Source organism: Platalea leucorodia (assembly GCF_965183815.1).
Source record: "Platalea leucorodia genome assembly, chromosome: 4".
Taxonomy (NCBI): domain Eukaryota; kingdom Metazoa; phylum Chordata; class Aves; order Pelecaniformes; family Threskiornithidae; genus Platalea; species Platalea leucorodia.
In genome coordinates, this window is record NC_138826.1 from 114,660,733 (window position 1) to 114,685,562 (window position 24,830).

Genomic DNA, 24,830 nt, shown 5'->3' on the forward strand with positions numbered 1-24,830 from the left:
ACCTCTGCGCAGCTTGCGGCTCCGCAGCCTGGAGACAGCGCCGGGCAGGCGTAGCAACAGCACCGAAAATAGTCACAGCCGGCACCAGAATAACACGCGAGGGTACCTGAAGAGATCTGTTTCTTTACTAGTAAAATCAGTAACTTGAAGGCCAGGTAAGATCAGCACTAAACTTAACCGCTCATGGGGAAATGCTGTTCCTGTTGTTTGCAGGGAGTTGTAGGGGTAACACTGCTTTCGTTCTTTGCCTGTTACGTAGAAAATCCCTTATGGCAACGCTGCTGCCAGATGTAAAGCTGTGATGCCATCGAGCTCTAAGACCCACCCAGAAACACAGAGCCCTCCCTGCTTGGCGAAGATGCTCTGTGCAGGGCAGAGGCTGCGACGCGCGTCCTCCCGGCAGCTGGAATCGAGGGTACCCTGTGCTCACAAGGAGCAGAGGTGACAGAGACAGGGCTTTCCGTATGTCTCCTGCGGTACCTTCGGGCTGTAGTTTTGCAGCTGAGTCAAAGGTGCTCCTAGCAGGCCTTCACTGGCTGGCCAAATGATGTTTGCAGGGCAGATAAAAATAGTACAAAAAAATCTCCAGCTTGCAGAGGGGGAACCATTGACATTTTACCCCTGTTCTCCAGCAAGGTGTCCTGGTTCCAGTCTTTTGTAAACCCATGCTATGATGTTAGACTGCTTCTGAGTGTATTTGGTTAAGTTATTTGTTCATCTGGCCTATGTGGATGGCAGAAATAACTCTACAATGACAACCGGAGGCTGACACTGGAGCCCTGTTTCCGTACCAGGCTGTGGCCCCCGGCATTTGTGCTGTTTCTGTGCAGGCAAACGCAGCGGGGAGAGCGAAGTACAATATTTAACCTGCTTTTCTCACCTCTCCTTTGTCCATCGCCTTTTAAAGTAATAGCTCTTGATAGCAGATAACCAGCACTGACTATAATGAGGCAAACCTATCCCTAGTCTTATGAATGTGAATGTTACCATGAGGCGAGGTCTCTGGTCGCTCTTTCGACTTCTGTGCTGTCGAGGGGTCTGACTGTTCACGGCTCTTGCTAGTTTGTGCTACGGCTCGTTTTCACGGCTCGTGAAGCTGGCTTAAACAATTCCTTCCTCTCCTGAGTGCAGCTGCAGATTTTTGCTGCCATGCTGTTTGCTACTCCAACCCAGTTGTGGTTTTCTTTTAACACAATTTATTTCAGTAGTGTTTATACCATGAGCATTGGTACTGATACAGCTGCAAAAGGGGGCAAGGGGGTAGAAACTTGGAGCTGGCTTTTTGGCTGCAGAAAGCGTATTGTGTAGCTACACACAATAGTGATCACTGGCATCAACCTTGGAATAAATAGGAGCCATTGAAGCTATTGAAATGGGATTAATTCCCATTGTGTATAGAGTGGAATTAATACAGTGAAAGCAAATAATGCAGACGGCCAACAATTTTAGCCTTGAGGTGACATAATGCTGCAGTTAGAGACCGCCATTATTTCCTATTCTTCTTTCCCACGCACATGGGCACATTGTGCATTTCAATTGCACCACAAATCCTGGCTTTCTAGAGAAAAATAAAAAATTAGAAATTCAAAGTATGCAAAAGAATAATTGCAAAATAATTGTTATAACTTGGAGGAAGCAACAGATGTTTCACTTGTTGCTGGAACTCTCTGAAGGAGAACTAATTTTCCAGGCATATCGAGTACATGCTAATCAGAAACATTTTTCTCTGTGCCGCAGCATAATGGTATTCCTCAAAACGCTCTTTGTGTCAGCTTAATAATGCACAGCCAAAGGATGCACTACTGGGACTAGCGTAACAGGTTTCGCCACTACCTTTTTACTTTGTTTCTTTCAAATTCTCTTAACTGGGCCAGTCACCCGTGAAATAAAAGGCAAAATAGATTATTAATGTTTGAAAAATAACATAAAAAAACCCCAAGACTTGGTTGTAAAAAAAAATTTCAGAAATCTAGTTTCGCTGAAGATAAGGTTGATGCCTTGTTGAAGTTACTACTGATAATGCAGATTTAACACCTGGAGCTCGTAGGTGGGGAATATACTGAGAACCACAATGCTCTTTTCTCCAGATCTGATCTTTTGAATCAGCTCCTCCTAACAACAGATGTGACTTCTGCTCATCAAGATACTAGCCCAGCTCTACAAACTTAATAGCTGTCATTGCAGTACAAGAAAATGATGTAGATTAGATAGCTTGGATAGTGGTTGTGGTATCGAACACTAAAAAATCTCTACTGACCTTAGATGCAGATGGACTGGAGACGATCCAAAGGAGGGCCACAAAGATGATCACACCACTAGCTGAACCTGCCCTGCGAGGAAAGACTGAAGGAGTTAGGTCTCTTTTCCCTGGAGAAGAGAAGGCTCAGGAGGACCTCATCACAGTATTCCAGTACTTAAAGGGCGGTTACAAAGAGGATGGAGGCTCTCTCTTCACAAGGAGCCACATGGAGCAGACAAGGGGCAACAGGTACAAATTCCCTATTTCAGCCACAGAAGATTTCCTTGCATACACAGACCTATGTTCTAAAAGTGCAAAGACTTTCCTTGTATCAGAATACAAAGTAAACTAAGAGATAAAAACCAAAAAAGATCAACAAGCAAGAGTGCAGGACTGTTAATTCCCTGTGATGCTCCTTATCAAATGCAATTATTATTTGAGAAAACATTTCCAGAGCCTTTGGGATATAGCTGTGAGTGTAAGCCAAGGCAGCGTGCTCCTCTGCCTGGGGCTGCCGCTGGCTGTGTGCCCGTAACCTCCACGTGGTGTAGGGAGGCAAAGGGGTGGGAGAGGAAAGGTGTCAAGCTGAATGGAGCACGGGTGGTTTCCTTTGAGTCCTGGCACCCAGGATTTCTTCCCATGTTTCACAGGGGGTGGGAGGAGAGAGGGACATCTGTCCCTGTGTCTTTTCTCTATGCAAGGCTGAGGTGGCTGCAGTGCATTCCTGGACCTGGATGGTGGGAAATCATAGAATCATAGAATATCTCAGCTTGGAAGGGACCCAATAAGGATCATCGAGTCCAACTCCCTGCTCCTCGCAGGACAACCTAAAAATGAACAATATGACTAAGAATGTCATCCAGACGCTCCTTGAACTCTGACAGGCTTGGTGCCATGACCACTTCCCTGGGGAGCCTGTTCCAGTGACTGACCACCCTCTCAGTGAAGAACCTTTTCCTAATGTCCAAGCTGAACTTCCCCTGATGCAGCTTCATTCCATTTCCTCATGTCCTACCTCTGGTGACCAGAGAGAGGAGATCAGCAGCTCCCCCTCTGCTGCCCCCCTTGAGGAAGCTGCGGACTGCGATGAGGGCACCCCTCAGCCTTCCCTTCTCCAAGGTGAACAAACCAAGTGACCTCAGCCGCTGCTCGTAAGTCTTGCCCTCGAGGCCTTTCACCATCCTGGTCGCCCTCCTCTGGACACGCTCTAATAGTCTGATGTCCTTCTTATATTGAGGTGCCCAAAACTGCACACAGTGCTTGAGGTGGGGCTGCACCAGTGCAGTGTAGGGTGGGACAGTCACCTCCCTTGACCAGCTTGCTATGCTGTGCTTAATGCACCCCAGGACACGGTCGGTCCTTTTGGCTGCCAGGGCACACTGTTGACTCATATTCAACTTGGCATCAACCCAAACCCCCAGATCTCTCCGTAGTCCCAGGGCTCTGGGAGTCAGGGAGAGCTCACACGGCTATGAGCATGGAGAAGGAGAAGATACCATGTAGAGGGCTGGTATTTGTTTTAAAAACAACCCTGGAACGCTCCACCCTCTTGTTAGTGTACCAGAGAGACATGGGCGGCATTTCTTGCTTTTTTCTAGTTGTAGCGTTAGCAGTAGTACATCTCCGGGTATTCGTGCCATGTACTAAAACATATGGCAAATTACTTGCCCATATGGGTTCGAAGAGCGATGTGTGTTCGGCAGATTAAACCCCAGAACAATCAGAAGACGAGCTTTGCATTCCAAGCTGGAGAGCATGGCAATCATCTCACATTGTCTAGACTTTCCTCTCTCTGTCATTTTTACATATTTTGCAGCGATTACATTCATTTCCTCTGGCTTCCTTTCCGCCAAGATCCATCTGCAACTTAGAATCGGTTAAGATTTTCATTATTCATGGTATTAGTCACCGTGAGCATATTTTGAGCGTGCACTTCTGATGCTCCCATCCATTTTTGTTATAGTAAATTAATCCCATTCTGTGAGGGTGATGGAAACTGGGGTTTTTTTTTGATTTATCTATGCAGATATAAATGAAATGAAAAAAAATCATGAAGCCAATGTTTTAAAGTAATGATGAATCTCATTTTTCTTAGAAGACATATTATCAGACAGATATGATAGAGAAAACTTATTACTTCGGCTTTAAAAACATATTAATTAAAGGACTGTGTCACAACAGAAAATGAAGACAAACTTATTACAGAGTAATTTTCATTAGAAACTAGTGAAAGTGCAGTTCTTGACCAGCTGGAATTAGGGGTTAATATTCTTCTTTTCAGTTTGCTGATGTTGATGGGATTTCAAATGACTTTTGACAAGTTTGAATAATATTGCATATATTAGGAAGCTGTCCATCAGCAGGTGAAGCAGAGTGCTTAGATAACGGTGAAACCTCCTAACACGAGGAAGGGCTGGAAGGTGGACTTCAATCAAAACCTCCAGATTCCTCGTGCTTCCTCACCTAAAGGGAATATTCTCTTACCTGAAAGTACTGATTGAGTTGTACTTTCCTTTCGCCTGGGGCTGAAGCTAAAAACCTTGCTCTCAATTACTGCTTTCCCAAGTAGGGAACAAGGAAAATTTGCCTTTAAGATTTTACTGCCCTAGGGTTTGGGCACCAATTTATCAAGCAGACAAAATTTTTGGTATAGGCAGGATCTTGGTGGTTATTCGCGTTCGAGGGAGCAGCAAGCACCGTACAGCTCACAGCTCAACTGTGCACACCCCTCTCCCCACGTTCTTCATATGTATAGTCCTTTCCTTAAGCTGGAAATCTAGGAATTGATCTCGTTTTGCTCATGCAATTGATACATATGTTGCTGTCTGAGCAGGTAATTTGTTTTCTTCTTTCAGCTGTCACGAAATTCCAGTCTGGCGTGAGACTTGGAAAGCTGCTGTGGTTTGGGGGGTGCTTTGGGTCACCGGAGCAAGGCGCCAGCCTGAGCCCTTGATGCAGCCCCCCTGTTTCTGCAGGGCTTTGCGCTGCTCTCCTCCGCGTCCCTGGTGCTGCCCCAAAGTGTTACGCACTGCCACCCATGCGCCTCCTCTTCCCCATGTGCACAAATGTGGTATGTGGTTGTGGATAGCTTTTTCCTCCGTAATTTTAAAATCATTACCTTCTGCCATTTTACCAAAATAAGTGTGTATGCATATTGCAAACCTGTACTTATCCCGCAGCCTGATTCTCTGGCAGAACTGCAGAACAGCTGTCCTTCTACAGCCACGTACGGAGACCAGACCCTTAAAGCGTTGGCTGGTAAGTGATTAAGTGATGAATGGCAGATGAGATTTTATCTGCAGATCACTGCCATGATTTGCACAGCAGGGCTGTTCTTCATCCTGCGCTGCAGTGCCATGGCTCTACCCCAGCTCAGCCCAGTGCCCCCCAGCTCTGGGCCCAGCTCAGCCCAGTGCCCCCAGCCCAGCTGGGGTGCTGAGCTGCTCTGCTCCATCCTGCCTGCAGATGGGGACTGAAAACTACATTTTGAAGGCACAGCTATGCTGAGTGCTGCAGCTCGCTTCCAGAAGGCAATTACTCATCCCCTGCAAGCCAGGCTCTGCCTCCTCCCGAGACCTGCATTTCTTGAAGAGGGGAGCGCAGTGTTTAAAGAGCAGCGGTTCTTCCCCTTGAGCTGATTTCCCAGGTCCTCTGCTGAAAAACAGAAGGAACCTGAAGGACCAGAAATAGATATAACTTATCACTGCAGACCACTGTAAGAAATTGGCTCAAACTTGTGCAACTGCATACAAATATACACACACACATATACATTTACTATGCTTTGTTTTATATATCAAATAGAAAATGCTAGATAAACAAAATCATGGCCAAAGTGTCTTTCATGTTACCTATGCTGGGACGTGAAGCAGCAGGGAAAGGCAGCTTGGCAAGCTTGCTTTTGATTCTCTGTGAATGGGTTATTTGGACTGCAGATGATCCAGCTTGCATTCGTTACACTGATAATCAGAGAGGGCTGCTGGGCATCACGCTGCTTAGCTGAGGTATAGTGCCGTGTGACTGTGGTTATGCATATTCCCAGGCCAGCTCAGCTTTGCAGATAACGTGGCAATGCACGACCAAGCCACCTCGGTGGCTCTGCCTGGGGGTGCCCGGGTTTTGCTGTGGCAGGCCAGAGCGGTGCTGCAGCACTCAGCACCCCTGCAGCAAGTGCTTCACTTTGGGTGGAGCAAATCTAGATATTTGCATTCCAGAATGTGCTGAAATCTTCCATGATATGTAAGAATTACTCATCATTTTGGAGAGAGCCAAAGCAGGGGACCCAGCACCAGCTCTCTGGCTTTTGTGTTCCTCGTAAAAGGCTTGAAGTGCTCAAGGAGCCCGGTGCTCAGCTGGGCGTGCTTCTCCCTGCGCTGTAATAAACCGGAGTAACAGCCGATTTTTCTTCCAGGTATTATAGGAAATTCTGTCCACCCTGAAATCAGAGGTTTATGTTTGATTTCAGCGGAGCCAAGCTTTCATTTTTATTTCATAGGGAGTTTGCTCTGATTTATATGATTAAGAGTTTTATAAAACTTATTATTCTTGTAAGGATTCATTTTTTACCCCTTTAGAAGCTTCCTAAGCATGGAGGGAGAGGCATAGCCACAAATTATGTCTCTAAGATGAGAGTGTTTTTGTGACTGTAAGCAGTAATATTGATAATCAGGGAGAAAACCATGACAGCCTTATGCTGCCTTGCACCCCACTAGGAATAGCCTAGAGAGCAAATACACGAATGAGAACATGCTCGGAAAAACATGAACACCTTAAATTTAGCAGCCCAGTACAACTTCCATGTGGGGAGGGAGCTGTGTGAAACAGGTCAATGCCACTCTGAATTTTCTTCTCTGTCTTGAATTGGCCCTTACGTCCTCCCCCTCCCAGACTTTCAGACTGGCGGCTTATAAAGACGGCTTGTTTATGCTTGCAGATCTTTGGTATACAGGTAATTTAAAAAAAAAAATCAGATGCATACAAGTCTTTTTTGTGTTCATGTTAAAGAAGAGCACAGAATGAGCAATGTTGGGCCTTTGCCTAAGCTTCCACAAAGAGCTGCTGCAGGACGGTGGCATTAGGATGCTGGTGCTGCAGCTGCCCTCAGCTTCCTCAGCAAGACAGAAGCGCCGTGTTTACCATTGGTTCTCTAAGGTTTGTGAGCCTTGGCTTTACTATACACCATATTTGCTTGCATTGCAGGATGCTGGTCTCCGAACTCTGGTGGTGTCAACCGTTCTCCTCCCAGGGTAACAGCACTGCAGAGGAGCCCTGCTGGGACACAGGCTGCCACAACCCCTCCCACACAGTTGTGCTTGTGAACGTCGATCTTGTGACTCACCCCACAGTCTCTTCCTTCCCTTCCTATCTTCTTGGTGTCTCTGAGTTCCCACCTGTATCACTCATGCTGGGCTTCACAAGATTTACAATGTCTTTTGTTGAATATTGAAACCTTTTCCATCACTTTGTTAGGTTTTACAGGTTCCTGAGTGGTTTTGGCTGGAGTAGAGTTAAGTTTCTTCATAGTAGCTAGTATGGGGCTCTGTTTTAGATTTGTGCTGGAAACAGTGTCGATAACACAGCGATATTTTCGTTGTTACTGCTGAGCAGTGCTTACACAGAGTCAAGGCTTTTTCTGCCTCTCACCGCACCCCACCAACGAGGAGGCCGGGGGCACACAAGGAGCTGGGAGGGGACACAGCCCGGACAGCTGCCCCCAGCTGGCCAAAGGGCTATCCCACACCGTATGATGACATCACGCTCAGCGTATAAAGCTGAGGGAAGAAGAAGGAAAGGGGGGACGTTGGGAGTGATGGCGTTTGTCTTCCCAAGTAACCGTTACGTGTGATGGAGCCCTGCTTTCCTGGCGATGGCTGAACACCTGCCTGCCCATGGGAAGTGGTGAATTAATTCCTTGCTTTGCTTTGCTTGTGTGCACAGCTTTTGCTTTACCTGGCTGTCTTTATCTCAATGCATGAGTTTTCTCACTTTCACCCTTCCAATTCTGTCCCCCATCCCACCGGCGGGGAATGAGTGAGCAGCTGTGTGGGGCTGAGCTGCTGGCTGGGGTTAAACCGCGACACTGAGACACTGAATTCCCAAAGCATTTTTTGTTGAACAGACCAAACTTTAAGTCCCAGCTGTCTCTCCAACTTGTAGTCTCACTCCACCAGCAGTTACAGCCTTTGATCGTCAAAATTTCTATTATGCTGCTTGATTAAAGGTATTCAGAACTCAAGGTGAGAGCAGAGAGAGATTTACATTTGAAGTGGTTTATTAACCTGCCATAATTTAAGGTCATGCTAGTTTCAGAATATTGTTAGTCCTTAATTTCTGTCTCTCTTTGTGCTATCCAGTAATAGACAACTAACGTTAGTTTAATTCAAAGGGTTTTTGCTTCCTTGGAGGAAATATTAGAAGGAAATAAAAATTCTGTAGTTGGTAAAAGGGATTAGGGAAAAAAAAGTCCTTTTGAATTCCCATTCTCAAAATCCCTAGGCTACAAACACAACTGATTAAGATATCGCCTAGGTAAGAAATAAAAAATTACCTCTGGTGTGTCCCAACTCACACAGTACCCTTTATGTCACCTCGTTAGTAGCAATGGAGTGTCAAACTGAGCTGTGAACGGTGCGAATATATTGTAACAACAGTCCTTGCTTGGTAGTGCTACAGTCTCCCTTTTCTTATGATATGAAAAACCCTGGATGGTTTAATTCTAGAACAGACAAACAGAGTTCAGCTATGGCGCTCAGCGTATCATGACTGCAATATCCCACTCTTCTACCTGTGCCGCTGTATGGTGCAGGGGGATAACAGTTTTAATCACTTTGTCTGTTAACCGCCCCCTAACCGTCCTTTCAGGCGTGCAACAGGCGGTGCTCACTAAGTACTCTCACTTCATTGTTTTCATATGGGTCACCTTTTATTTCCTTGAGAATAGAATAATCATTAGATATACCTAAATACGTGATTAACCTAAGAAAAATAATGTCAAATGTAAAATTCAGGTTTCATGATAGAAAGCCAAAATGACCCCGGTACGAGGAAGCTTCAGGCCTGAATATACCTACACAGACTGGCAAAGCTCTGCCTGAGCAGGGCTGCTTGTGTGACCGTCGGGATGTGTTTTTGTGAGTGTGTGTGTGTCTGCGTGCATGTATAGAGCCTCTTTGCCATGCCCTGTTTGGGCAGGAAAGTTCTGCTTTATTTTCTGTTCCTCAGCAATCATACCACACATGCAATGAGATGATAGAGAAAATCTCTGCTTCTGTGTCCCCAAAGGAAGAAGGGGGTACCCAGGTATTGATTTCCTCCATATTCTGTAAGGACCTGTTCCTATTTCTTTGAGAGACCTGGGCTTAGATTTTTAAAATATCCGGTATTCTTTTAAAACAGCAAAAAAATCCTAAGGACAATTTATGGGGGTAAAAAGCAGACCAAACAAATCAAATCATTCAGGAGGTCTGCAAAAAGGAAAGGTAAACAAGTCTGAGGTAGTTAGAGTTGGGCTGAGGGACTATGTGTCAGGGACAGATGCGTTGATGGGTTCTAGGCAGAAGCACCTGAAAGAAAGGACCCGCGATGACCCACGCAGGAATTGCACTGAGGGAAACGGTGTGCGCGGTCTGTTAGAAACATGCATTTTTCTCTAACAGCTGTACACCAAACCCTGAACTGCTGTCTCTAGACACTTGAATGCACATCATGGTGAAAGGCAGCAGCATCTTGTTGGGAAGCAGACATAGGGTCTATGGTGCAAATGCGGACTTCAGAAAGAGAGACTTTAAGCAAACAACATGGCACCTTTGCAAATACATTAGTAATTACGTGCTAGTTAGATGCACTGTGAAATATTCGTTCTTATAAACCTGTGACATCCACAGTGATTCATTTTTGTGTTGCTTTCTGGGCATTGCATGTGTGTTCTGGGGCAGCAACAGGCAGTGGCTGTGCAGGCAGCGCAGGGAGGGCAGTGCCAGGTGCTGTGAGTTTTGGTTTCAGGACTCCCTGGGTAGGAAGGTCCTGATTCTCAGAAGAGCCTGGTCACCTTCCTACCTCGTTAGTGCCGGTGGCAATCTTCTAGGTTGTCCCAGATCGGCAGAGCTGCAGCTCAGCTACCTCCTACCTGCCCGTGGGGCTGAGCCCCTGCGTCACCTGTGGGTGCCTGAGCGGAGCTGTTGCACACAGGTATTACAACTAATAGCTCTGGCTGAACCCTCGGGGTTTCCTTGCTTATCTCCTTCATGCAGCCTGATCCTGTACATACACTCAGGACATGTCTGAAATTGAAGGCATCTGGGAACATTTCAGTAGGGATTTATCTATCCTGACTTCAGAAATTGAGACGTCAGATGTGACTCGGAGCTAGTAACCCTGCACGCTCTTTCCAGACAATGGAAAGATTTAGATGCTTCTGCAGGACAATTAATTTCATCCTAAAGGTGTCGGACAAATCTCTTTCTAAAGGTGCTTTTTGGTCTCCTTTGTAAAATCCCAGAATGAGTAACAATAACGTAGATATCTAAACTTGGATGAGATGAATCCTGCTCTGCATTCGTATCCCATTACTCTGGAGCAGGGACTGAACTTGGGACACTAACATTCATCTTCCTAACCAATTGGGCTACTGAGTATTCTCAGTCTCACTTGCTCTATATTGTATAAATGTTTACAAGGAGCGAGGACTTGCCTTGAATCCATAATGACTAGTGCATCTGAGCACTGCAGCATCACCGAGTCATGGAGGAAAGCAGAAAGCACATGCACACACACACACACACATTGCTCTTAAAATCCTGATTTGCTTCACCCAGTGACACAGTAAAAGATAGCCTTATAGAGATGACTGCTGACCTGCAGTGGCAGAATGTGGCAAATGGGAAATCCAACGGCAGAGCTCTTTCTCTGCCGGAGGTGATGGAGGAACAGCTGCAGATATGCAGCAATGTTGATCCTGTGTAGAGTCCTTAACCAAGGGAGATGGTGCTGGAGCAATTCCTTTCTCTCTTCTTCCTTTGATCCTGGCCTCGAAGGGTCCATGACTGGCTTTTTTACCCCCTTGTTACCTTGTTTGCACTGTCACTCTATGAAGGATATTTCATATCACATTTTTTGCCATGCCCTAAAAGCAGATTCCTCCCAGCTTTTGAGATCACATTCCTTTTGGGCCCACTAATTGGTAATTTGTGCTTTGTGTTTGTGACCTTGAGACCCCAGTGTCATCCTGTTCCTGTAATGCATATTTTGAGGAGTTCCTCTGCTGCCATCCTACATTTGTGCTTTCAGAGCTCCTTGCTATACAGTATAGACTTATCTGTTGATTACCGATTCCCAATATCGATTAAGGCTATGTGTCCTTTGAGTTCTTGACAGCGACTCACTACACAATAGTTGTCACGCTGGAAGAAAGAGGAAAACTCAAGAAAGCGTGTTTCAATGTGGCAAACTAATTAAAAAGGCATTGCATAATGAACACACAGAGCAGAAATTACAGATCTTGGCTGAATAGTCTTATTCTTGTGAAGGTGACCCCAGTCGGTGTTAGGCTGACCAGACACCAGGTGGATACCAGCCTGGAGAAGGATATTTCCTCTCTGCCAAAGACTCAAAGTTTGACTGTTTTTTTATAACTTGATTTTTTCATATGATTTTTATAAGTTTATGTAGTTTTCTTTACTGTTTATGGATTATATCCATTGGGTTACTTAGGTTGTAGGTCAGTCTATGTAACTGTGTTGCTGTGATTTGAGCTCTTATGACTTGGTAGTTTCTTCTGTGTCAGTTTTATTCTGTATTTTCATGCCCTGATTCCACTAGACATCATAAAATATCTGGTAGTTCCCTAAGGTTACATACTTGCAAGGTAATTTACAATATTTTTTAAAATGGTGCAATATTAGCTAATTATATGAATTCTATGACTATGTACACTATTTATGATTTAAAGGACAAAATTGTTTCCTCTTAAAGTATTATGTCTTTTATTATGCTGGTGAATCACTTTTCTACTGAAAGATCTTAGTAGAAAATATGACGTTTGCATTTTCTACTAATGTTTACTGCTGAAGCTCAGAAGATCAACACTGGCTATAGAGTCTATTTTCTCTTGCCTATAAATACTTCTGTATACAGAGTAGAAGAGCTTTAGTGGGGCCATGCCAGCACGGCTGGCATACCCTGCGTGCCAGCGGCACGGTCCCAAGCAGCCGGCAGCAAGCCTGCTGTGGGCTGGAGCAGCCATGAAGATCGCATGTCCGAGTTGTCCTTTCCCAGCGGTGAGGCTGCGAGGAAGAGTCAGCACCAGCACCAGAGCTGCTGCTTCTCTCTACCTGGGACGCGTGTGTGTATGTGTGCATGTGTGTGCTGTGTCCAAGGGCACAGAGCAACATCAGCAGCAGCCCATTTCATCTAACTTGCCCCCCCCACCCCCACAGAGCAGCTCCAACCATTCCTGTATCATATAAAGTCTGGCCATGGACGGCTTTTTGACATACAAAGGCTGTCTCTAACTGCAAGAAAAGAGAGTAAGAGATGCCATTAAAATGAGCAGGTCAATTCATACTTCATATTTCACATGCTACAACTGCTTTTTGCTTTTTTATCTATTACTTCAATACAACCTTTTATAAAAAAGATGTAATAGTTCCTTACTGTCCCTCAGGCTATGCTGGCTGAGGTTCCTGCACTTGATAGGTTGATGTGAGAGTAATTGCTACTCTTGTACAGCGACAGCTCATACCACCCCACTTTGACCCGCGGGGCCCATTTATTCTATCTGAGCCTGCAATGTTTACCTGGCCAGTCCTGGATCAGAGGTCCCCAACCACTTTTCTGTGTTGGCCAGGTCACCAGGAGGCAATCCAGACCTGGACAGTGAAAATCAGCATCTGATTCTCCAGGGGAGTTTGCCCCAGGCAAGCCTGCTCTTGGGCTGATGGTGGCAGAGCTGTATGCTGCTGTGCATGTTATTTACTGTGTCCTGGTGTGAGGAAAATGCCTGAAATGAATGGAGAAATCAGAGAGGATTTGTCACTAGGTTGGTCCATCCCTTTGGACTTCAGCAGCTGCATAAGCAATGGGGATTGACGGGTCCTGCAGAGCAGAGCACGGACACCTAGGTGGGAAGATCTGACAAGGAGCGGAGAGCTCTGGTGGCATCCAGGCCCAACGCACTTGGCGCCTTGTCATCTCCAGTCCCATTGCTGGGGTGCTTGCTGGCATTTTGCTGTAGCTAACGAAGCTCGGGGATGCTAGTGCTTATAAGTGGGGCTGAAATATGAACAATTTCTATGTAATTTGCAAAACACTTTAACAATCAGTCTTAAAAACACTGACTATCAAACCTTCTGAATTTATTTCAAAGTCATTTAGTCTGTGAAGGAGCTGCTAATTGAAGAACATAATGGACCTATAAAACTGCGAAGTAGAGACCTACTTGCTAACCTCAGGGGACCAAAGGTATGGAGGGGATCAATTCAGGCTGCATTTGCATTTGTATGCCAGCATGAAAAACGTTCAATATAAAGAGAACAGGATGAGAGACAAGAGTGGGGAATTGGGCAGAGGCTGCTTGAGGAGTCTTCCCACAGGAATGAGGTTGCTGATCCTCCAGAAATGCTTTTTGAGCAGAACCTGGCACTGGGCTCTTTCAGTTTTGTTAAATGTGAAGCCTATCTTGTACTGGGATGTGAAGTCAGGGCAGAAGCATTGCTGAAGCTGCCCTCTCTCAGCAAGAGCGCTTCGCTATAACTCAATATGGCAAACGAATAAGCAGCCAGGTTAAGGGGGCTGTACACCCCAAAACAGGGTCTCAGGGTAGACTGTTGTGGTTAGGGAAAGAGCTTTGGCTCCTTGACACAAGGCTAGTTTGGGGGCTTGTGCTGCTGGGTGCTGGTTGTGGGCAGGTGTCACAGCGCAGGACTTAGCGCTGTGTCCCCGGGGATGCAGAGCTGTTCACGCAGCCCCATGGCCCAGGGTTGTGACCCCCTCCCAGCTGGATGCCACGCAGGATGGCTCTCCGTGCTCCTGGGTGCAGGGGGGATGCTGCGGTGCCGGTGTGCAAGTCGGATGGGAGGGTGCCTCCAAAAAGCTTTGTGACCTGCGGCAGCCGCCATGGCACGGTGGCACTTGGAGCATGTCTCTACCAGCAACCGCCCTGAAAAGCTGTGCAGTACCAGGCATACGGGAGACAGGCATTATTCAGGAGGAGGCATATGCTTGCATTCATCTTTCCTGGGGTGATATAAAAGAGTAATCAATCGATATTGTTTGTGATGTTCGATGTTTGAGAGGTACTCTGAAATATTCTGTGCTAGCACATTACAGTTCTCCATATTGCCTGCGGGGCTTATTTTTCAAAAACTTCTGGCATGAGTGAAGTGCTAATTAGAATAGGTGTTTCGTACATGGTGAGCTTTGTGGACTATGCAGGGAAAGGTCTGATTTTCTTCCTGAATTAAATAGGTACTTAAATGCAGCTCTTTGTACTTGGTGGTTTAGAGACAGGGTGAATAATTTTCTGGTTTATGGACTGCAATTCTTTAAATACTTTAGTTAAAGCTCTTGACTTAATCACTTTGGGAAAGTACAAACACCAAAATTCATTAATTTCATACATAGGTATGAATAGAAACTTGAGGGCCATGGGCAGCCCTGTGGTCTGGTGATGGCAGGAGCGGGTGTTTTGAACTGGTTTGGTTGCCTGTTGCTTTTCACTGCTTTCGTGCGAAGGGCAATCCAGGAAGCAAAACCTGCATTTTTCTGTAGAGTGTTAGAAAAGCAGTGTAAAAATTCAGGTGGCTTCAGTGACAGCAATGGCCCCAGTTTACTGGGAGGGGAGGGAGAGAATGATGCCAGTGCGCTGGTCTCACTCCTGCTGAGTCTCCTGCTGTAGCTGTGGCTCTGCGGTTGCTCAGAACCTTTCTTCCAACTTACAGCTGCACCAGGGCTCTCACCATAGGTCTGGATTTGTCTTTCATGTTTTAGTTACTCCTCCCACTGCTTCCACACCTATTGCATCTTTGGGTGGGCAACAGGGCTGTTCCTTGGTGCTATGCTGCAGTCCTGGGGCACAGAGGTAAAGGGAAGCATCACAGGGGTTGGATTCTTGACCTTTCTACATTGCAGGGAAGTAATTGCTGCTGCTGGCCCATCACCGCAGTGCCAGCACGCTGCTGAGGCCGCTCAACATGGCTGCAACCTCTGGAGAACCCGGGGGATTAGTCTGTGTTGGAAGAGCCCATCAGCACCCCAGAGTTGCCCCTGGAGGGCAGAGGACAGCGTGCTCTCCTCTCCTCTGGCACCATCCCTCTCCTTCTGTTTAACCAGGCCTTTTACTTAAATAAATTGAATTTTTTTCAGAAGTGTAATTGCTAAATATCCTTTTTTTCTGTCCCCAAAACTTGCAGTGCTTTGTTGCAGCATTTGTCATGTTTGATAGATCATCTTTTTTCATTTTTAAGCTTGAAGAAGTTGAAAATAGAGCAGGTCAGCAAGCGGCCACATCACAGAAAGCCCTGTCACTCCTTCTCCTTCTCCCTGCTCCCTTTCTTGTTTATTTTTTCAGTTTAAATATCTTCTACCTTTAAAACACTTACAACAGTTCATCTGTGGAAGAACGATAGCTTTCTGGATCAGTCTGCATCCTTATGTGGATTTTTTTCTGAGAGGGACAGCCACTCATCTCCGACAGGGATATTTGGGAAGTTCCTGAGTGGGAGTGGAAGGTGGTGCTCCAGGCCCCTGTGTGTGCAAGTGGGAGCAGGTATTTGTGCACTGGTGTTCCCCCAGCTGTTTAAAAGAGATATATTTTTACCTTAGAAGCAAAACTCTTCTTACCGATTAATTGAACTGGCAGAGTGATTTATTGCCTTAGAGGCACTAAAGGCAGGAAAGGACAGAACATGATTTTTAGATTGGCTATAATTCAGAGATATTGCTTATGTTACTGTGTCTTGACAATGTATTTAAAAAAAAAAAATTACTCTAAGCTTAGGTACCAGCTATGGAGATAAATGTGTGATCATGTCATTGCTGTTAGAAATATCGAGAAAAATATTCTGGGACCCTGAAGGCTGGACGGAGCATGCCCGCGCTGGCTCCAGGAGGGTGATGGTCTATGCACAGCCTACGGGTACGTATTCGGGCGGTGGGGAGAGGCTGCAAGGGAGAGGCCAGTCCCGGGTGCCGAGCAGGGGCCCTGTGGGCTGTCCAGCGAGGGGCTTGGGCATAGGTGATGTTTGAGTCCTGGCCCCTCCTGAAGCACAGCTGTTTCTGTCCAGATGGTGCACTGGATTTTCCTTTGGGAGTAATGGCTAATTAAAAAGGCTCCCTGTTTTGATGACAGCCGTGAAAGTAAAGGTGATGTTCAGCTCTGATGAATAGATGGAGAATAGATGGATGAATAGATGGAGAAACAACCTTGGGAGTCCTTGAGTCTAATAGACGTAGGGGGTGGGAGCCCTGTGTGACGCAGCTGTGGAAGTTCTCTTCAAGTCCTCTATTAGTCATGAGAGCAGGCTGCCTGCCTTGCCTGTGTGGCCTTTTTAGCAACAATTACAGAAAATATCCTAGGCGTCAAGGGGACAAAAGAGGGAAAGGACTCTTTTGGAGACTTACAGAAGTGAACTGTGAAGTAAATCTCTAATGAGATCAGTCATCCCTGGGCATGTCCAAAGCCTTCTCTAACTTTGAGCTCCATGGCAGTGTACCAAGAAACTTTTCCCCTTCACACCAAAGCTTCCCTCCAAGCAAGGAGAAATGTGGAGGGCGACATCCTCATTAGCTGAGGTGTGCTCTTCTACTTACATCTCTGCAGTTCTGGCCCTGGTTTCTGCTGCAGCAGTAGGGTACAGAACGAGCATAGCAGCTAAGACAGAAATACGCCTGCGGCTTTGCCTGTCCTTGCCTTTGTAAAATGAATTTGGAGACTTCCAGTAGGGATCATAGCATGTTGCAGCCATAAAACCTGGCCTGAATGCTTGGATCATTATCAGTACAGACATTTAGCTATAATAGAATTGAAGAAAAAACAGTATTTGTACTTGTAGAGGGAGTTACTGGCTGCATGTAGAGTTAGTATGTCTAATCAGTAACTGCTGCTCGTTTCTGGAGGCCAAGGCAGACGATTTGGGTTGGGCTTCAATACAAGGTGTTGGGTATGTCTATATGTTTATATGACACCCAGGAGTATGTTAATGACTTGTCCAGTGTGAGTCAATGTGGTCATGACACCTCTCAGCAGATGGAGGTGGAGCTGCTGAGACATGTAAGGTAGAGGATGAGTGGCAAATGATGTCAGCTGGTGAGAGAGGACCAGAAGGAAAGAGGAAAAAAGAGGAAGACAAAGTTCTGAGGGATAGAAGGGGAAAACGGGGAATGGAAGATTCAATCCACTGAAAGTCAGCAGCACTTATCTCAGAGGTAGGATTAAGAACAAGAGCAGTGGGGAGATGTGAAGGAAGAGATTCAGGATAGATCTGGTGGTGCTGAGGGCACCTGGAATGAAGAGGAGGCTAAGCATGAGATGTTCATATTCAGCAGAGACAGCGCAAATCAGACTGAAGCTGATCTTTGGCAGAGATGAGAAATTCTTGGCAATGGTGGCTGGCTGCACTTTCAGATGGGAGACGAAAAATATCAGGGAAGAAATGGGGCCATGCTTGAACTTCTCCATCAATTCCTAGCAGACAGGTGTCCGCACTGGTACTAAATTGTTGACAGTCTTATCACCGAGGCCATGAAGTAGTAGGTAGATATACGGGCTACAAATGTCTCTCCTGTTTAGGGGAGGGTAGTGCAGTGAAACCAGTGCAGCCTGTGCTCTGTTGTACCCAAATGAAAAGTGCTGTCAGTTCAGAAGCTTTCTGGAAGAAAAGATGGCATCTTTGGTGAGACCTTCTGGGAGCTGTTAAATTTTCTGGCTTTTTTATTAAACTTGTTTGAAGATCTGCTCTTCCAGGCTCTGCAGTTTGTGTGGACTTCCTAAAGATACTGAGCAGAGAAATACCTGGAGAGAGTGAGCCCCAGAGTCAACATTTGCCACTGGTTAAGGAAAGGGCTGCACCAACATCTGCCTATGGGGCTTTACCAAAACTCCTCCCCAAATGTGCATTGCTGATCACATGGAGGCAAGCTTGCTTACAGCAATGCACGGGAGTTTGGAGCAGCGAATCTGCATCACAATACACATCCAATTCCCTGTGTTATTGCATAGGTATGAAAAAGTAGAGAAAAAGGGGTCATAAGAACGGCAATGAAATGCAAATGCTTTACTACTGTGTTTAAAAGAGAAAGGACATGTTATTAACAGAAAAACTTTGACTGGGTGAGGCTATATGGCTTCAGCACGCTTCCCTGTGATACTTCTGGGTCTGGATCAGGCCCATACTCACATTTCCAACCATGAAAATGATGGCTATTTAAAGAGCAGCAAATATTTTTTGAGTATTAAAGATGCTTCAAATTTCTTATGTGTTTATTGTAATGAAAAATGATGTTATTAGTTCAGCTGGTTGAAATGTTTTACATGGAACATTAATCTTCTGAAAAATGAGGCTCTGCAGAAACTGACTCAGGGCCTACGAAGGCAAATTATTATTTTTTGAAGCAAATGGTATTTTAAGGAAAAGGAGAATATTTATTTTAAAAAACTTAATTTTTGTGTGAAAAATATCGGTAGTTTTCCAGCCAGCACATCTTACAGTGCCTACAGTCTGTAAACTGGTGATTTATTTTGCCTAACTGAAGGTAAGGAGCATTTTTCTGTTCTGTTTGACAGGGGATGGATCAGGCCCCAGAGGAGGCTGTCTGGTTACCATTATTTCTACACCCTTTATGATGTTTCTGAGACATTGTTTCTGTAAAGAATACCGGAAATCAAATTATGCCCCCTTCACTCAGCTTGTGAACAAAGCTTTCTAGGGCTAGTTAGAGCTGCCAGGTGCCTTTTGTATAGATGGTGCATGCTCAGAAGTTGTCTCTCAATGCTGGGACCCTGGCTACCTCGGTCTTGTGTCTCCTGGGACTAGAAGGAGAATAAGAGTTCAGGCTTCTCCACCAAGGGAGAGATTTCTCTGCATCTGTGTAGCCTCATACACCTTAACTTGCCTATACGGAATGTAGTTGGTCATCTACATGTATATTCATAAACTGTACGCCTCTTTGGAGTGAGAAATCAAAACGGAGCGTTCCCTTTTTTATAATGGAGTAGTAAATTCATTCTACTCATATGCATGTAAAGAATTGTTTGTTGGTGTAACACTGAAGCCTGTCACTCAAAATTAACACAGACTATGTACAATTGAAAAAAAAAAGATTTTTGGATATATATTTTATTTGACAGTGGTTTAGAATATCATACAGTAAACAAGATTTCTGTAAAAGTTAATTTATCCATAGTGGTGCGTTTCATAAAAATAGTTGCTCACTTACAGCCTTTCTGTGACTATTAATACATGGAATTATATTTATAGAGATAGAGCTGTACAGGGTAAATTCACAGCTAACACTACACAGAAATATTATTTGGAATGGGGTTTAGATGATGTGCTGTCTTCACAGGTTATCGATTACAGCCGCATAAAGCAATTACTGCACAAGGAGTAGCTGTGAACTGTGCAAATTAGAGTTTATGCAAGCATAATCTCAACTGTTTTTCAGATTTCATTGTTTGCTTTCTTTATACATAAAAATAAGATACTGGGACGTGCATCTACACTACAGAAGCATTGTCCAAAATCAGATTCAATAAATTAATGGCAAATTATATTGGATTCTAGTTCAGGGGATAAAGATTTTTGTTTTTTTTTTTCATTAAATAAGAGTTTTATAAACAGCTACATGGGCTTGTGCTTTTTTAGAAATTATAAATGGATTTTTCTTTCTAAAAAAAATTGCTTGAAAGCTGCAAAATCCTTGACTTGAGGCTTTTCAAATAATTGGACAGGAAGAAACATGCCTATAAATTTCTCAGTCCAGTGCAATGTTTGAGACATAGAGTAATGTACTAATTTCTTGGAACAAAGCCAATCTCAATCTAATTTTTCAGCAGAGCATGTGAGGAACTAAGATTGCTAGAGAACATCAGTTTTTAAATATGAATTTTCAACAGTACTTAGCTTTATGATTTTTTTTTTTTAATTACCAATGCATTATTGCCCAGGATTTTGTTTTAATTTTGACAGACAAATAAGCATATGCACACTTACGCAGACGCACACGCATCTTTTTGAAACAAGATAATGACTGATTGACTGAACTGGGAGTTATTTCCTGTGAAGGCAGACTGGAATGTTTACCTGGCACTTAAGGCTTGAAATTCAAAATAGACAAGCAAGAAAGATAAAAACAAAGAAGACAAAAAAAAAAAAAAGGAGGTAGGGGAGAAATGGTAAAACGGAAACCATTTTAAAAATGGAAATATATCAAATTTACTGAATGAGGACACCAACATCTGTATTTCAGAAACCAGTCTAATTACTGTTAACACGTGCCTTAGAGGCACCTGCTCTGCCAAACTGAGGGGATGAGAGGTGACAGTGTCCTAACTAAATGTGGATGGGTATGAAACATAGCACTGTTGATAAGTGAAGCTCTCATTTTCTGCAGGAGGGAAAGGCCTTTCCTTAAGGAAACTGCAGCTTTTTCTCTGTAGCACTCTTCCTTTCATTGCAAGGGCCTTGCAGACTTCTGGGGTTTGAGCCTGACCAATTGGCTTGTGTGCTACCTCGCAGGATTTGGGGAACCTGTAATAAATTGCTTTTGAGAATAATTTGCAAGTACAACTCCACCCTAACTCCTTTCCAATGTACAGAAATATGGTTTGTTCACAAAAATGGCAGTAGAAATGGTATCACAGAAACTAATCCACTGGATTCTCCACTCCTCCCGTAGCGCCCAGTGAACTATGCTACAGGGTATCACGTGGACTATCCCAAAGCATTAACAGTGGAGACGTGTGATGGGTGTACAGTTCCAATGATGCTTCAAAGAAACCCTTTAACCCCTGTCTAGATATGTCGAGAACAATTTATTTACAACATTTTAGCTCCATGAAAAGATCCTCTCTCGGTTTCAGCTTGCTCCGTGCAGTTTTATTTAAGGCGATGTTCCAGTTTGTGATTGCTCTAACTTGTTCCAGTTTCTTGATATAAAGTTTGAATGAAATCCAAGTCCTTCATGCAGTGGGAAAAAAATGCTAAAGCTACACTGCACTATCCTTCTCTGATGTACTGTCCTTCATATTGTTTTGGTTTCTTCCATAGCTGCCAAAGTCCCTAAAATGGAACTGGGACTTTAGGGTCGATTTTAAATCTCCGTGTTGACTATATGCTTTTGAACTTATTAGAGATACTGTGCACATTGTCATGGAATTACACACTAATGTTTTCATTCCTCAATGCTTTGTGTATATGTGTGTGACAGTTAAAATAAATTAAAACAAACCAATGTGAGACAAAAACTAAGAAGAATGTTCTGCTTCAGTTTGAGACAGTTAGAGGGCAACAGTCCCTTGCTTATCTGCTCATGGCAGAAGTACCAGACTTCAGGACGCTAGGTAGCTTATCTGAGCCAGGGATTTTCCACGGCCCTGGGGAGACCGTTGCCTTTCGAACTGTGGTGTTGGTGCTGCGAGTGCTAATGGAGTGGAGATGTCCCTTCCTGGGGAACTCGCTGGGTTTCCCGTCAGGGTCCCTCTGGCTGTGGTCCATATCAACTGAAGGCGAGCTGCAGCGGTTCCTACTGTACGCCTTGGTAGCACCTGTATCAAGCTTGACATGGTCGGATGCTGCAGCTGACTTCTTCTCACTGGTATTTGTGGATTTGTGATCTTCTTTTTTGCTAAGAGATCCTCCTCTCTTGCTTTCCGGCTTCCTCAGCCTCCCAAACTGTTCATCACTGGTTCCAGCACACACGTGCTCTCTCGCGCCAGCCTCGATCATTATGCTGTGTCCCACCACTTTGCTTTCTGAGGTGGGCCTGCCACCATCAGTGGTCTTATTTTTGCCTTCTGAATATCCTTTCCAAGAAGCCTCTTCATGCTTTGACCTGTCTACCTTTTTAGGACTTGCTGACCTTTCTCTTTGTTCTCCTAACCTTTTCTTTTTGTGACCGTTCACCGAAAGCTCCTTTGGTTTCCTTACATCGTGTTCCCTCTTGATATCCCATGTTGGCTCTGGGCTTATCTGGTGAGAAGGGTCAGAGGGTGGGGCTATGTGTGATGAAGATAATGGTGAGATTATGTCATCGAGGGAAAGAGCTACTTCCGGCAGACCTGGGGAGGTGGCAGAGGGAGCACTCCAGGAGTTTGGTTCGTCTGTTATAACAACAAAGAGAAGGGAGTTAAGGGCGTATTCAGCAGCACAGAGCATGTATTGCATGGGCATATGTATTCTGAGCAACGTCAACACCCAAACCACATATCAGACTTAAACGCCTCTGTCTTAGGCTTACGAGACTTAAACCCCTCTGTCTTAGGTGAGGCAAAACTCTCAGGGGAGTCAATGGGGAAAAAAACAAAAATAATCTCCCTCCCCCCCAAAAAAAGTTCAGGGGAAGCAAGAACCACAGGGCTGGTAACTGCAAATGCTGGAAACCCTGGTCTTTTTTTCATAGAGATTGTGCTTTCCTCTGCCTATGTTAAATTATTCTTAAAATAATAGAGGCACGTGCTCATGAAATCAAATTGCCTCTTTTGTGGCTGTATAATGGATTTCTTAGCTGGGCAATATCAGCGCTGTCTCTGAGGACAAATGAGAAGGACTTTCTGCCATCTATTAAACATGTCCCTACAAGCATATAATAATTGACAAGAATTTGTAGCTCAGATAAGGTCATCATTGAATTTTGTCTCATATTTTTTCTAAACAGATATAATGTTGCAGTGTTTATGGCCCCACAATTCTTACAGGGTACTTACAAAGCTCTGCCTTTATATCACAGCATCAGCTGCTGAGTCTCCTGGCTGTGCATTTTGAATTTCTCCTGGTTACTTAGCCTCAACACAGTATGGCTGGATTGTGCAGATCCTGTTTAATCTAGCTAAACAGACATCTCCTTTGCTGAATCATGATGATTTTCCTAATCCATTGGTGCAAAACAGAATATTCTGAGATGCTTTTCTCTTGCATACATTATTTCTTTTGATTAACATTTGGCAGACAAAGAATCCATCATGACTAATGACAGCACAACTCCTATTCTTACCTGTCTACATAGAGGTTAGAGAAATCACTGAACTTGGCTAATGTTGTTCCCTATTTAGCACCATTGCCTGGCTCTGAACGGTGTGAGCAATAATCTGTCAGAGATGAAGGACTATCTCAGGAATCCATGGAAACGAGGTGGAACTCGTGGCAAGAGCCACATATTTCATGGGGGGAGAATATGTAACCTTCTAGCTGAGAAACAAGCATGAACTTCTGCGGGTCAGGACTAGTATCTCTCAGTGATATCAACTGTCCTTTAAATGATACATTTGTTTTTCTCAGTGCTATGGCTGCCCTCAAATTATCATGAAGATGCACATCATCTCGAAAAATGGAATGGGTTTTACTGCCCAGCCTGGGATGTGCAGCTTGCTTGACTGAGATGGCACTTTTAAGTTAATAGCTTGATTGAGTGATTGCTGTCTTGCAGATAAAAATAGGAGAGACAATAGTGAGGTGGGTGACGTAAAGGGAGGGAGCAGCACAGTTAGCTGAGGAGCTATTTATTTTCCCAGATGGTGTTTGTCATATGCTTTTGCATAATGAGCATATGTGTGGAGAGGATTAGCATTTGAGAGGGGAGAAAGTACAAGTTCTGTGTAAGACAAATAAACTTTGAGCTGGGAATCTAAATCGGCTGAGGGTCTCAACTGAATTTTTTTTTTTAAAAAATCACACTTTCTTACCCTCCAGTTAAGGCTGAGTAATGTACCATCTGCTCCCTGCTTGGCACTTGAGCAAGAAAAAATAAAAGGAAGGCTCATGCATGTAGAGCGATCAGCTCTTAGGAGCTTGCCTACAAAAAGCATCTGCTTTGATGGGCTGCTTCTTCACTTCTGCTCTTCAGTGCCGCCCCCCTGGTACAGGACCGCAGGCTGTGCCTGATGGGGGAGGCGCAGACCCTACCCCGTCTCTTTTTAGATCTGAAATCCAGGAGATCCCATTTTCGCTAACACTTGAATCAGGCACCATGCATGGCGTCCAAGTCACTTTGCCTGGTTCTCTAAAACTGTCCCAGGACTCCCTTGAGCAGCATGAAGCTGCCTGTATGCACCAGCGAGGTACCTGAGCTAGCACTAAACAAGTCACCTTGGGCCTTAGAAAATTAAGTTTGTGCTTTTTATGGCATTGTCCCACCGCCCCAGGGTAGAGGTGGTGCCGAGCATTGACCTGACCAACATATTTGACTTAACTACTGTTTTCTTTCCCAGTTGTCCATGAGATGATGTTTTTTACTATGTAGCAGTGAAGAGCAGTGGGCCATTACCAGATCTCATGTAAGGCTCTGAGAGCCTCTGAAGTTACAGAAATAGCTTGTTACTTTGGGAAGTATCATCAGCTGCACACTGGTAAAAACATCAAATGGCCTGGAGCAGCAAGATGCT

At 44.7% G+C, this 24,830-nt stretch overlaps 1 protein-coding gene across 2 annotated transcripts in view; it reads right to left on the reverse strand.

The window, feature by feature from the left end:
- Positions 1-21,753: 21,753 nt before the first annotated feature.
- MAGI2 (membrane associated guanylate kinase, WW and PDZ domain containing 2) overlaps positions 21,754-24,830 on the reverse strand; it is a gene marked incomplete at both ends in the record, with an annotated part of 752,640 nt that continues 749,563 nt past the window's right edge. For both annotated transcript variants that reach the window (XM_082309172.1, XM_082309171.1), the window contains one exon: positions 21,754-22,553. In XM_082309172.1, coding sequence (XP_082165298.1) covers positions 21,754-22,553 — 800 coding nt within the window. The remainder of the gene's footprint in view (positions 22,554-24,830) is intronic.